The sequence below is a fragment of the Halichoerus grypus genome, chromosome 2 (genome assembly GCF_964656455.1).
Source record: "Halichoerus grypus chromosome 2, mHalGry1.hap1.1, whole genome shotgun sequence".
In the NCBI taxonomy this organism is placed as follows: Eukaryota; Metazoa; Chordata; class Mammalia; order Carnivora; family Phocidae; genus Halichoerus; species Halichoerus grypus.
In genome coordinates this window covers 207,573,453-207,586,321 of record NC_135713.1, presented here as the reverse complement: position 1 = coordinate 207,586,321, position 12,869 = coordinate 207,573,453, and the positions used below count along the sequence as shown (strand labels likewise).

At 51.7% G+C, this 12,869-nt stretch overlaps 1 protein-coding gene across 6 annotated transcripts in view; it reads right to left on the bottom strand.

The window, feature by feature from the left end:
* Nucleotides 1-12,869, bottom strand: part of RPTOR (regulatory associated protein of MTOR complex 1) — a 335,570-nt gene that overhangs the window by 176,957 nt on the left and 145,744 nt on the right. For all 6 annotated transcript variants that reach the window (XM_078066239.1, XM_078066240.1, XM_078066235.1 and 3 more), the window contains one exon: nt 11,395-11,541. In XM_078066239.1, coding sequence (XP_077922365.1) covers nt 11,395-11,541 — 147 coding nt within the window. The remainder of the gene's footprint in view (nt 1-11,394; nt 11,542-12,869) is intronic.

Genomic DNA, 12,869 nt, shown 5'->3' with positions numbered 1-12,869 from the left:
GACAGCCGGCGGAGCACCTGCTCCCCAGGAGACTGGCTCCCAGAGCTGCTGTGACGGCCCCACCCAGAAGGACGTGAGTGGAGTGAATGAACTCCGAGTCATCTGGCCCAGAGATCTTCCGCACCAGGTGGGTCTGTGGCCCGTCAGGCCTGCGTCACACAGCAACACCGGGAGGCTGGCAGTGTGTCAGAGGGCCAGGGCAGGGATGGGGGGACGCTCTGGCCTCGGCACTGGCTGCAAGTGCCCCCTCCCTGGCTCCAGAACCGGGCTGCCAGGCTCGGGCAGGCCTGGCAAACCTCCGTGGAGTCCGGTGGGAATCGCTGGTGGGCGGCAGGCGTTCAGGAGCGCCAGTGCCCACACGGAGAAGCGCAAACAGGGCTGACTTCAGAGGGGGATACGGCCATTATGTACAAAGTAGATTCCACATTCTCATTTCCCTTTTCAGAGAGACGTCTATTTTCATAGCAGAAATCCTGGAGGTTCCCTGGTTTGAAACTTCGGGTTTATGATTTGCTTCTGTGTTAAGCTACCTCTTTGACGGAGCTGAGAACGGAAAAGCAGGCCCTCCGGCCACAAGCACGGACACTGTGGCTCTTCTTGTGTCTTCAACGAGCGTCTGAAATCTCACGCCCCCCGGGCCTGGAGCACCCACGTGCTGTGCGCGGCTCGCAGGGGGTAGAGGCGGGCGGTTCTCACGCTGCCAACACGGCGGAGCTCGGCGGGTTTGGTGAGGCCTCCCCTGGCCGTGCAGAAGTCTGTCCTGTCTGGTCCCCGGGCGGTGCTCCCAGGCGCTGGCAGGCGGTGAGGCTACACTGTCCGCACCCTGGGCCTCACCAGCATTTGGCCCAAAGCCCCCGAAGTCCTGGGCACAGGAGGTACTCTGTGGCTGCCTAAGGAGGAAATGACAGGTACGTGGAGGAATGTCTGTATTCCCAATATGTCCACTAGAAATTAAATTTCCCAATTCAAAATCGGCATTGACAGAAACCCGATGACTCCGCAAGCCCCTCGCAGCATGCCCTCGCATAAACGGGAGAGATGATCTGCAGTGACCAGGCGTCACCTGCTCAGCGGGAGGCGTTCGGTCACAGTCTCTTCCTCCCATCATGCCACCGGGCACACAGAAGGAACACGAAAGCTCTGCTTTAGGGATCATTATGCTGTAACATTATAAAAAATGACATCCAGGGCAAAGGATTCCACCAATGAGTCACTGTTTTTTGGGCTCGCTAACCTAGGAAGGCAAACACCTATCTTAATGAATGAGTTATTTCCCAGACATTGTTTTGGTTTTGTATTTATCTAAGATATTGACCTTCTCATCGAACTTACTCTTTGGGAACAGCCTGCACGTATGGTAACCACCAGCAACTCAGACAACTCTGAAAAGCCGCCCAGGCACAGACGTGAACAGCACCAGCTGGGAGCCACCACGCACCCTGAAGGGCATCCTGGACACGCACCTTCACCCAAGGGGGTTTCTCCCAGGGAATCTAGAGACTCAAACACAGGAAACAATTTCCAGTTTTAAAACTCACTAGAGCCTTCTGGAGGATTTGGGAAGGGTCCAGAAAACTCTGGAGATGTGATACACAGCAAGCAGATCCAACAGAGGCATCTGCTACGTGTCCCACACGTGTGGGTCACGCGGAGCTGGTGAGGGCCAGGAAGCACTCACCTCAGACGCACTGCGGCTGGGGCTGCCGGGGGCACGCCTGCGTCTCTTATTTTCTCGACAAAACTCCAACATCTTGCTGCTTCTGTTTCCCATGGACACACACATGCACGAGACACCTCTGTAACTTCAGGGGCCTTTACCAGGTGCATCTGTGAGAATAACATCCACTGGTAATAACTCGGGTTCTAGCGGCTTCCGTGCTCAACTCAACAGTGTCTGCTTACTGTGGACATCTTGCAAAGTGCAAAGAGACCGAGATCCGTAAAGGACTCCGTCTACTGCTGACCCAGCTCCTTCCAGAGAGTGATGTGGCCTCTGTCGTGTGACAGACACGGTGTACTAAAACCAGCAGCTAAAAGCAGCAGTTAATTTCTCAGAAATAAGTTTCTATCAAATACTAAGTAGCAATTTAACAGCCCCGCGGTCCCACAGCTGGGGGCGACCTGCTGTCCAGGAGGGCAGGAGTCACTCTTGTTGGATGAAGGCCTCCCTGATGCCCAGGAGCCCTCAGAGCTGCCTGTCAAAGGGCAGAAAAGAGCCCGTTTGTAGCAAGATTGTCAGGATCACCCGCAGAGCTCACTCAAATGGACCACAGACTGCGCGAAGCCTTTTAGCTACTAGCAACTGAAAAGTTGTTAACATGCTCTAGAATCATTCTATTCCTCAGGGAGGATGTAGTTCGAGCCTGCAACCAAATTCTACCCCCAATGACTCCTACACGGCCACCAAGGAAAGGAAAGGAGGCACCAAGGAATTCTGCAGCCTTGTACTTCAAGAAGAGAATTTCCATCTTTTGGCTTTGTGAGTAGTGCTGCTATGAACACGTGTGTGCACGTTTTTGTGTGAACATATGTTTTCAGTTCTCCTGGGTACAAGCCAGGGGTGGAATCACTGGGTCGCACGGCGGCTCTAACGGGTGAGGAACTGGTAGGCTGTTTTCCAAGTGGCCGCACCACCTCACGTTCCCGCCAGCACGTCCTTGCCAGCACTGAGAATCTGCCCCTCGTTTTTATTTTAGCCATCTCGGTGCGCGTGAAGCATGCCTCACACTGTGGTTTTGATCTCGTCTCCCTGGCGAGGGATGATGTCCTTCTCCTGCCGTCTGGTGCGGGCCAGGACTGCCAGCACTGTGTGCAGTTAAGAACAGCAGACAGCCCCGCCTCGCTTCTGATCGCAGTCTCCCACCGTAAGTATGGGGACGGCAGTAGGCTCTTCAGAGATGCTCTTCGTCCAGCTGAAGAAGGTCCCCCTTTCCCTGGTTTGCTAAGAGGTATTGTTCTGAAAGTGTGCTGGATTTTGTCAAATGCTTTTTTTATATCAACTGATTTGATCACACAGTCTTTCTTCTCTAGTCTGTTGGTGGGAGGATCCCATTCATTGATTTACCTACAAAGCCAGACTTGTACAACTGAAGAATCCCACTCAGTCATCGAGTATAATTCCTTTTAGAGATCGCTAGAACTGATCTGCTCTTATTTGTGTGAGGATTTCTGCATGTAAGTGTGTGAGAGAGAGTGGTTTGTGGTGTTTTATTTTTTCCTTTGTCCTGTGTGTCCCTTTCAACAGCAGGGTAACAAAATTCCTTCCCCTTTCCATCTTCTGGATGAGCTTTGTGCATACCTGGTATGAATGCTTCTTCAGATGTTTGGTGCAGTTCTCCAGTGAAACCACCTGGGCCTGAAGACTTCCTTGTCAGGAACTATTAAATTACAAATTCAATTTCCTTAGTGATTATTGGACTATTCACATTATCTATTTCATCCTGGTTGGGGGTTTGGCAGTTTGTGGTTCTGGAGGAACTGGTCCATTTTTGGAAGCTGTCAAATGCCTAAGTATGAAGGTATCCAGGGTATTCCCTTCTTGTTCTTTTAATGATTTGCAGGATCCGGATTCTTCCCTCCTCCCCTGTGTGTTGGTCCATGCTATTGAGGATTCCCGAGAAGCAGCTTTCTGCTTCATGGGTGTTCTCTTTCTCTGTTTTCAATCCCAGCGATTTCTGCTCTTACAGCCACTTTGGTCTTTCTGCCGGTCACTCTGGGTTCATCTGGTTCTCCTTTCGTAGCTTCCTGAGATAGTGCTGTGGCCTGAAAGTGTGAGCCCCCCAGAGTGATGGTGCTGGGAGGTGGGCTCTGGGACCCATGCCTGTGTCAGAGAGGCCCCTTCCACCATGCGAGGACACAGGGAGGGGGCTCCAGCGGAGAAGGCCTTCATTTCGGGTTCCAGGCTCCAGAGCTGTGAGCAGTGCACTTCTGTCGCTCATAAGCCCCCAAGTCTGTGCTGTTCTGTTATAGTAGCCCAAATGGACTCAGGCAGTAGGAACTTCTGACCCATCACTTATGTGTTGTTAATTTTTCCCTGACATTTTTGTGTTGTCTTTTTATCACTGACTTCTAGTTGATTCTACTACGGTTAAAGAACATACTCTACGACTTCAATTATTTCGTATTTGTTGAGGCCTCTTTAAGACCCAGGATATGCTGTAGGTCGATGAATGCTCCACGGACACTTGCTGCTGGGGGCAGCGTTCAGTGTCAGTTAGATCCTTAGGACTGACATTCCAACATAGACTGTTCTGTCTCCAATAAGAGCCAGCTTCATTTCCTCTTGTGCAGTGCACACGCCTTCTGCTTCTTCCTGGCCTCTGAGCTGCGTGCGCAGACAGCACCTGTGTGCTGGCCCCCGCCCCCCGAGGGCTGGCAGCCTCCCACCTTCTCCTCCAGCATGGCCCCGTGTTCACCCGCCTCATGCAGCCGGAAAGACGGCTGCCCCCGAGGCTCCGCTGCTCTGTGCTGCTGAGATCTTTGCAAGAGAGCGTGTCAGCCATCACCTCAGTGTCCTCTGGCTCCGGGCCTGGCAGGTGGCACAGAAACCCCCTGTGAGAACAAACGGGCCGGGCAGAGGGGCTTGAACCACAGCCCGGGGCTCTGGCCGGGATCGGTGCTCCAGAATACTGAGCAATTCCTGGCATGTTTTAAAACAGATGAAATTAGATAAAACGATTAAACTCTAGATTTACCTTCAGAGACGTTCCCAGTTTTATGATGGCTGCAAATAGTATAGTATATTCATGAATCTGGATTAATCATTTTTTCTTTGTTTCTTTTTACATCTCATGGAAGGCAATCCCAATCAGAGACCAAACATATTCGATGAATCATGGACATATCAAAAGAAGGCAAGTAAAGGTAGTTTATTCAGATGTGAATTTACTTAGGAGACCACAGCTGTAAATATTTCCTGAACATCTACCTCAAATGAGGCGTCCCTGACAGGTTTACACAGCAGATCTAAATTACAGCCGACGACACCAGTAGAAGAGGTACCACAAGACAACATACACCTAATTGTCAAATTACCCATGTAACACCCCACCACGTGCGGTCCGCTGAGGACGCGTGCAGACCCCGGGAAGTGTTTGCGAAGGAAGCAGAGGGGCAGTTACACCCCAAAAGGTGAGCGACCACGACACACACTACTCGCCTGTGGGCCCACACGATCCCATCAGCCATGCGGGCTCCAAAACTTGTCACGCAGAGAAATCACTCCTCTTCCTCCCCGAGCCGTCAGGTTACCAGCGTAACCGGAGCTGACGGAGGAGACCTCAGTGTCCCCCACAACCCACAGGAGGGCACTCAGCCCAGCAGAGTTCAGGGGCTGGTCAGGCTCTTTCCGTTACACAGACGAAGGGATTAAACGTAAAATGCTCTGCAAACAGAACACGCAGCACAAGTAAAGGGAGGTGGAGCCCATCAGCTAAGACGTGCGGCAGCCGTGGCCCCGGCATGGGGAGCCCAGCTCTACTCCATGCCTCCCCTGACACCACCTTCCCTCCCCCACGGCTCCGTCTCCGGCGCCCACTTGCAGGGACAGTCCCGATGCCCTTGGGGCTGCTTCTCACCACGGCTTTTCCTCGAGCCGTTCTGCTTTCTGGTCAGCACGGCAGCCCCCCAGAGCCCCCCCGTAGACCAGCCTGCCCCACTGGACCCTTTCCTTCCGTAAAGGATGGCTTTCTTCTCCCCAGCCGGCCACTGCCGGATCCCAATTAAAGGGGCTTCTGCTGTATTTATTTTTAGATTAAACCACATACTCCTATAAACAGTTGAAATGGTAGCATTTCTTCTTAAATTACAAATGAAACTCTCCTGTTTTGTGTGTGTATGAGAACGTCAAGTACATTATACATTTCTTATCACTATTAGTTTTTGAAAACCTTTGCTATTATGAATTCGTACTGCTTACTATGCAGAAAGTATAAGTTATAGAGGGGTGAACGTGGCCAGCCTTTATTAAAAGGAGGGCAGGAAACTGTCCAGAATATGTGCAGAGAGGCAAGAGGTGAAGGGGGATCACTGGCCACAACCTGGAGTGGCGTGGGCTGGAAGACCGAGTCACCTGAACACCTGTCATCGACAGCCCACTGCTCACCTGCGTGCCTGGAACCAGCTGTCCTGCTGCCACCCTTGCCCCTCCTCCCTGGAAAGTACTCAGGTTTTCTTCGCTAAAGAGTTACTGATGCACCTGGGGCAAAGCAGGGTGGCTAGTGAGGTGGCTGGTGCCCCAGGAAAGTAACAGCCCTGCATGGCGACCATGCCCGCAGCCAGCCAGCCCCTCGGCCACTTCCCCGGCTGAGAATTCCCGCCCGCGAATACACGGGGGCATCTCTTCATTCTTCAACATGGGAGACAGAGCAGAGTCATCACACGCCTCCCGGATAAAAGAGAACAATCCACGTAAACCTAAGAGAAGAGTTAGTACTTGGGGAAATGGACATAACGCAGGAAAGGGGGGGACGCCAAATGATACAAATTAGCATCATTTAAAACCTAAAGAAGAACATGAACACAGCTATCGCATAACCGACTTCTCGTTTCTCCACCACCTGCAGGTGACAGTTCTGCAGGTGGACGGGGTGGGGGTACGAAGTAGCTGCGCTGGAGCGGTGGAGCTGGACGGGCCCCGAGCCCCCAGCAGCAGCACCCTGCGTCCCCACAACCAGTGCTCGGAGAACACCGCACATCCACACACACACAGACTCCTCGCGGAGAACGGTGGTCACGACACACGCCTCTCTGCTGGCACGCTGGGAAGCAGCCTGTGGTGTGGGGCATCGCCCACGGGCGCCGTAGCACAAACAGGACCCTGACGCAAACCGCAGACTCGGCAGTGAGGTCCACGGGCAGCCTCACAGTGTGCTGTCGGGACCGGAGTCTATAGTTCTACGGAATGCACTTTTAACACGTTCTTAAGAGACACGAAGAGTCTGCAGTTAGTTCTCTTTTGTCAGAATTACTTTGTTTAACTCTGTGACATAAAATGTAGTCACCGTGACGGATGCGTGATGATGTCACGTATCAGTTCACACACAGGAATGCCCATGGGAAGCAGGGCGGTTCCATCACTGTGGATTCAGGGCCACTGCGGGATCGAGTCTGCTTGTCACTATGAAAACAAGGGTCCACGCAACAGGTCTCTGCGAGCTGGGGGCACCATGCGAGCCAGCAGCCGTGGACCGGACAACAGTGAGCAGAGGACGGAGGGTGGACGTGGGACTGGCTTGGAGGCATCATGAGAAGAACCTTGCAGAGCACCAAGGAGAGGAGGCTGCAGAGTGGTGGACCGAGCGGTACAGGAACCATCCTGGTACAGAGAAGACACGCTCCCTGCTCCCCACTCGCCACCTAGAAACGGCCCGAGCACCAGTCCCAGTCCCAGGAAGACTGTGTTCAGGAGCGCGGCTTGCTGGCACACTGCTCAGCCCAGTGTGTCTCTGGGGAACAAAGGGTGTTACTATGCTCACCACCACGGCCAGGCCCCCACTTGCCATCCACGTGCCTTGTAGGCCTTGCACACACACCACAAGGCTGCAGACACTCACCACCAGGTCGTCCAATACTCGTGCCCCATGCCATTCCCGGCCGCCATCCCGAGCATGGCGGGGGCCAAGCCACCCAGGGCCAGCCATGCACACGACGGGAAGTCCACCAGGCTGCTGGAGGGCGAGGCAGACGTGCTAGTACCACCCAGACGCCACCTCTTCTTGCCTCACACACACAGGCATGCTGCACGTGGCAGGAGAGAACACCACGAGCCATGGGCGCCAGAGCGGAGGGTGAGAGCGGCCCAGGCCCGGGGGCACAGTGAATGACCACATGGCGTGCCTCACAGACCTTCCTGACAAAGACACACCACTCCGGGTTTAGAAACCGGCAGTGAGCTGCTCCATCCCTTCCCGCTGGAAGCATTCAGATGCAGACACTCAGCGAAGGGCTGAGAAAGATTAACCCCACGCACCCTTCCTTAGGTTGTGACCTAAGGGTCTGCCCCAGCAAAAGGAAGGAGAAAACCAAGGAAGAGGCAGAGGTAGGGTCTGGGGTCTGGCACTGAAGGGAGAGCCCAGGACGGCAGCTTTGGGAGGCGCCGTCACCAGAACGAGCAGCAGGGAGCTGGTGAGGAACACACTCCGGGAAGGACATGTTCTGAGATGCGATGCGATCCCAGGAAATGTGAGAGATCTAAAAAGAAAAGAGGAAGTCTCCAGGAAAATCAAAGAAACAAAAACTGTTATAAAATGGTAAAACAAAGCACCCGATTCAACCACGCGATGAGTGATGTTCACATGGTTGTGACGTTTGTCACGTTTTAGAATCAGCCAACACACCAAGCACGGGGACTCAATCAGGGAACAGAAGACAGCCACAGAAGTCAGAGTACGAAGCCTAAAAACTGGAAGACGTCACTGACTACTGATGAACCTAGAAATACACAGAAAGGTATTATTTAGATTTGCAAAGGCTACAAAGTACACAGAGGCCAAAACCAGTAAGTACAACTAAGTGGCCGTGGGGAGGTGGGAGGGGTAGTTAGTGGCCACCCCCTTCAACTGCCCTGGAGAATCCACCCACACACACAACAAACGGGACTTAAAACTACCTTGTAACAGGTCTCTTTACCTCCAAAACTCTACTTAACTTCTCCACGTCTTTAATCAGAACTGACTGTGTGCGGGGAAGTCGGCGCTCAGGCCCACGCCGGGGAAGCGCCCGCATTCCTTGGGCCATGAGGGGAGAGGCCACGTCCACCGCGCTGTGATCTGTGGTGGCAGGTGTTTTGGTTTGTATGATAGCAGAAAGCTCACGGACAACCCAAAATTTATGAACCGAGAAGCAGCAGCACAAGCACGTTATCTGCATTTATAGAGATGCTCAGCAGAGGAAGCAGAAAGAGAGGTTCCCTTCGGGAGCGGAGCCCTGGCTGGGACGCGTGGGGCCGGGGCCTGCTCCAACCATCACTGGCCCTCTGTGCTATCTGATCTCTAAAATCATGGCATATCCTAATCTGGTAATAATAAAACTACTTACTTTAAAAAGAACATTGCAAGCACAGAGATTTGAAGACTGACTCTAATGTTCAAATTACAAAGTTACAAAGTAACGACACAACGGACATGTACAGAAGATGACGGAGCGACAGACAACGTGTTTTCCGCGATGCGGTTCCAGTTGCGAGTGTAACTTTTGCTGTGCTTTCGGGGGGAGGGGGCTTCTACCGCACCAGCAACGCTCCTCGGGGGCGCCTCCCGGTCCTGCGGAGAGGCAGTGGGTGCCGCAGAAAATGTGAACGCCAACGGCCACCCCTCCAAACGTACGCCCCTCACACCTGTGCTCATGTTTACACCTTGGAGGCTCTCCGGTCCGAGTAACCACCTTCATGCATTTTGTGCCATCGCTTGCATCCTCTACTCTTTTTTAAATGTTGGCACAAACCGTTTCACCTGCCAACTTCTTTCAGCTCACATGTCATCACCTACCCAATAAAGCCGTTACAATGTACTGTAAGTTGACAAAGAATATAACCAACTGTAGAGTGGGTAAGAATTACATAGAAGAATAAAGCTAAGAGGCTACACAGGATTTCTGTTTGTATAGCACACCTTAAAATGACTAAAACAAACATTAAGATATTAGCTGGGAGCCAATTTTATCATTTTAATTTCCACTGTTTATGCAAGAGACCAACTGAACAATAGCCAATCATAGTAAGTGTGATGGCAAAACACAAGACTTATCTACACTGTAATTAAAAAAAAAAAAGAAGGAAGATAAAAGTCAGAGCTAATTATAAAACATATGGTATAACTTTGTACTGCCATCTATTTGCCACTTCAGATAATGTATTTCTCATTTGCTCTCCCCCATGAGGAATTAGTCAATTAAACATTTTTTCCCCAAAAAAGATGCATTGAAACCTTTTTTGGCATGCTCACCAAAATGAACAGTTTCCAAGGCTGAGTAAGGCTTGGCGACATACAGAAAGCACAAGGTGGTGACAGGGCAGACCCACAGCGTGTGGGGAAGTCGGTGCTCAGGCCCATGCCTGGGGAAGCGCCCGCCTTCCTCAGGCCGCGAGGGGAGAGGCCACATCCACCTCGCTGTGATCTGCGGAGGCAGATGTACTGTTTTTCCTTTACCACCCTGAAGCTCATGAATTGGGATAAAAATCAGGCAGCATTCTTTGGCATTTCATTTACATATTTTAAATGTAAAAAAGAAAAACCTTTTTTGCAGTATTTATTACTTGAATGTGAGGAAAAGCAAATCACCTCTAGGTGCTCTGAGTCTTTAGTGCTCATTAGATAACCTGTCCCTTGGGTAAACGTGGATGAAAAGCCTAAAAGCATGGTAATAATCGGATGATACAAAACGTGGTCTCCCCCTTCTCTTATTACAGAATGCAAAAATCATGCCTCGTGGAGCTGGGCCCCATTTCCAAGGATAAAGGGCACCGTATTTATCAGTCACTCTTACGCCATGTTCTGCACAGGGACCTCATTTATAAATATAAAATATTAAACTGCATGACATGTTAATTTTAAATTCTACCACATAGAATTCCAAATTTTATTGCTGATTATTTCATCCACATCCTCTGATGAAACATGAAAAGCACAACAATACATTAAAATTGAATAGACCCAAAACGGCTTGAGGAAACATGTACTCAGGACCATTTTTGTTCCGGAATTGAGAATTTCCTGCACTGCCACCAATCGGAATTCATCATCCCCTCGAGGCTGCAGAATATTTTATTCCCACGCTCTCGCGCAGACCACAGGATGGAGGTGTCTTAACTGAAAATGCCTCTATAATTTCTCTTCAGAATTCACTGTTTGGTTCAAACATCAAATATTAACTAAAACAACCGAGTGAAATGTCTCTTCGTGAGCAGAACGCGGCACCGGCTCTCCAGCTCCTCAAACAGAAGTGACTGATGGCAAATGTTTGAGTTCGTTTTCTGTATTTAGCTCAGTGGGGTGTTTTTCACACACACACGCACACGCACACACACACGATGGGGACAATAACAAAGATGCAGAATTGATGGCTATGCCCAGATATGGGTCCGTTTCTCCTAAAATCGATGTGTCTGCTTTACTTTAACATTTATCTCAGAGGCAGAGACCACTGGAGCGCAAATCAACTCTGTTAATGTTATCACTTAACTAATGTTTAGACTAAAAATGACACAGAATAAAATGAGATGTAAAAATGCAGCCCGAGGCTCGTGCCGAGTGCCTCTCCAGCTCCTTGTCACAGAATCCACCACGGCGCCCCGAGCACGCTGAGGGAGTCGCCCCGAGCACGCTGAGGGAGTCGCCCCCCGCCCCCCGCTGGGAGGAAATGGGAAACTCAGCAGCAGTCCTGGGGCGGGGGCCTCACCTCCAGTTCCTGCTCCCTCTGCAGGGCAAACTGTTTGAAGGACTTGACGATCAAGCCAGCGTTGGAGCAGTCGTAGACGAATATCGACGGGCTGCCCATCCACGTCTGCAGGTCATATATGGACAGAGGGATGTACTGAGTGTAGTTCTGGAAAACAAAACACAGTGCACGCGTGACTTACGCCTCCTGCACAGGACCGCCAAGCACGACAAGGAAGGGATGACACGCTGGGCCAGGCGGCACGGAGGGCTGAGTCACCGCTCGTACATGCGGTCAATCACAGCAAACTAAGCCCCCGGGGTGTGCCCGCGTGCCGCTGTACCCAGACCTGTGAGTGCCGGACGGCGGCCCCGGAAGCTCCTCGGCAGTCGCCACTGAGTTCAGCGGCTGGCTGTTTCCTGGAAACATGGGCCCCTGCCCACAGCGGGATTTCCCTCCACGTGTCCTACCAGCAGGGCTTCGTCATTTACCTTCCTCTCCCACCCCTGGGAACCAAACCATGGCCTCCTCTTACACACTTAAAGGACGTACATGTGCCCCTTTCCCTGCTCACCATCTTCCTCTGTGACTTGTCTGTGCTTCTAGAATGTGCCATGCACCTCACTTACCAGGGAAATGCTCTGAGGAGCTGCCTAGGCTAAAATTTGCATGTTTTCTCCATTGTACCTTCTATTTCAGAGATACCCATAAGCACTTAATCCTCCAGATGACTTGGAAATCACACTTAAAGGATGCAAGTGATTTGGCACTCTGATTTTTTCAAACCACAGAACAGAAACTTATTAACATGAATCCACTAAGTGCAATATTTTTCTGGACACACTGTCCTGTTCAGTACTCGAAAACACTCAAGAGATGACTGGTAATCGCAGAGCAGGATGTTCTCACCTCGCTAGAGAAACGAGGACGATCCTCACTCAGAGGCAACAGTCTGCAGCGACCCTTCTGTATGGAACACCCCCCTCATGTACCCTTCCCCTGGCGAAGCTGGCATCAGTCAGCTCTGCACGCGTGCAGTGAAGGGGACTGCATTTCTAGCAGCTGATCCACAGTAACCGCCTCTGGTATTACCATGAGGGTGGTGAGAACACGCCAGGAAAACAGGGCAGAAGACAAGAGTACGCAGCAGGGCCTAGGGAAGTCTGTGACGGAGGTGGCTGGCAGAGGCTTTCCTGAAACGCACAGCAAAGCACAAGATCTAAGTCCACCTAGATGGGATGAGGCCACGTCCAGACGGCACAGGTATGTGTGCGTGAGGGAGTGGACATCTGTACCCCAAGAGGGACCCCACTCTGCTGACGCTGGGCCGCTTCGCCTTGCTGACCGCCTCCTCTGTGGCTGGCTGGCCATCACTGCGCTACGAACGAGAATGCTTGGAAATGCTGTCCCTGAGCTTGCTCACCGGAAGCTTCCACATATGTCAAGCCTAACCTAAGGAGTCTATAGTGTCAACGCTAGCCCAGTCCAAATACCAG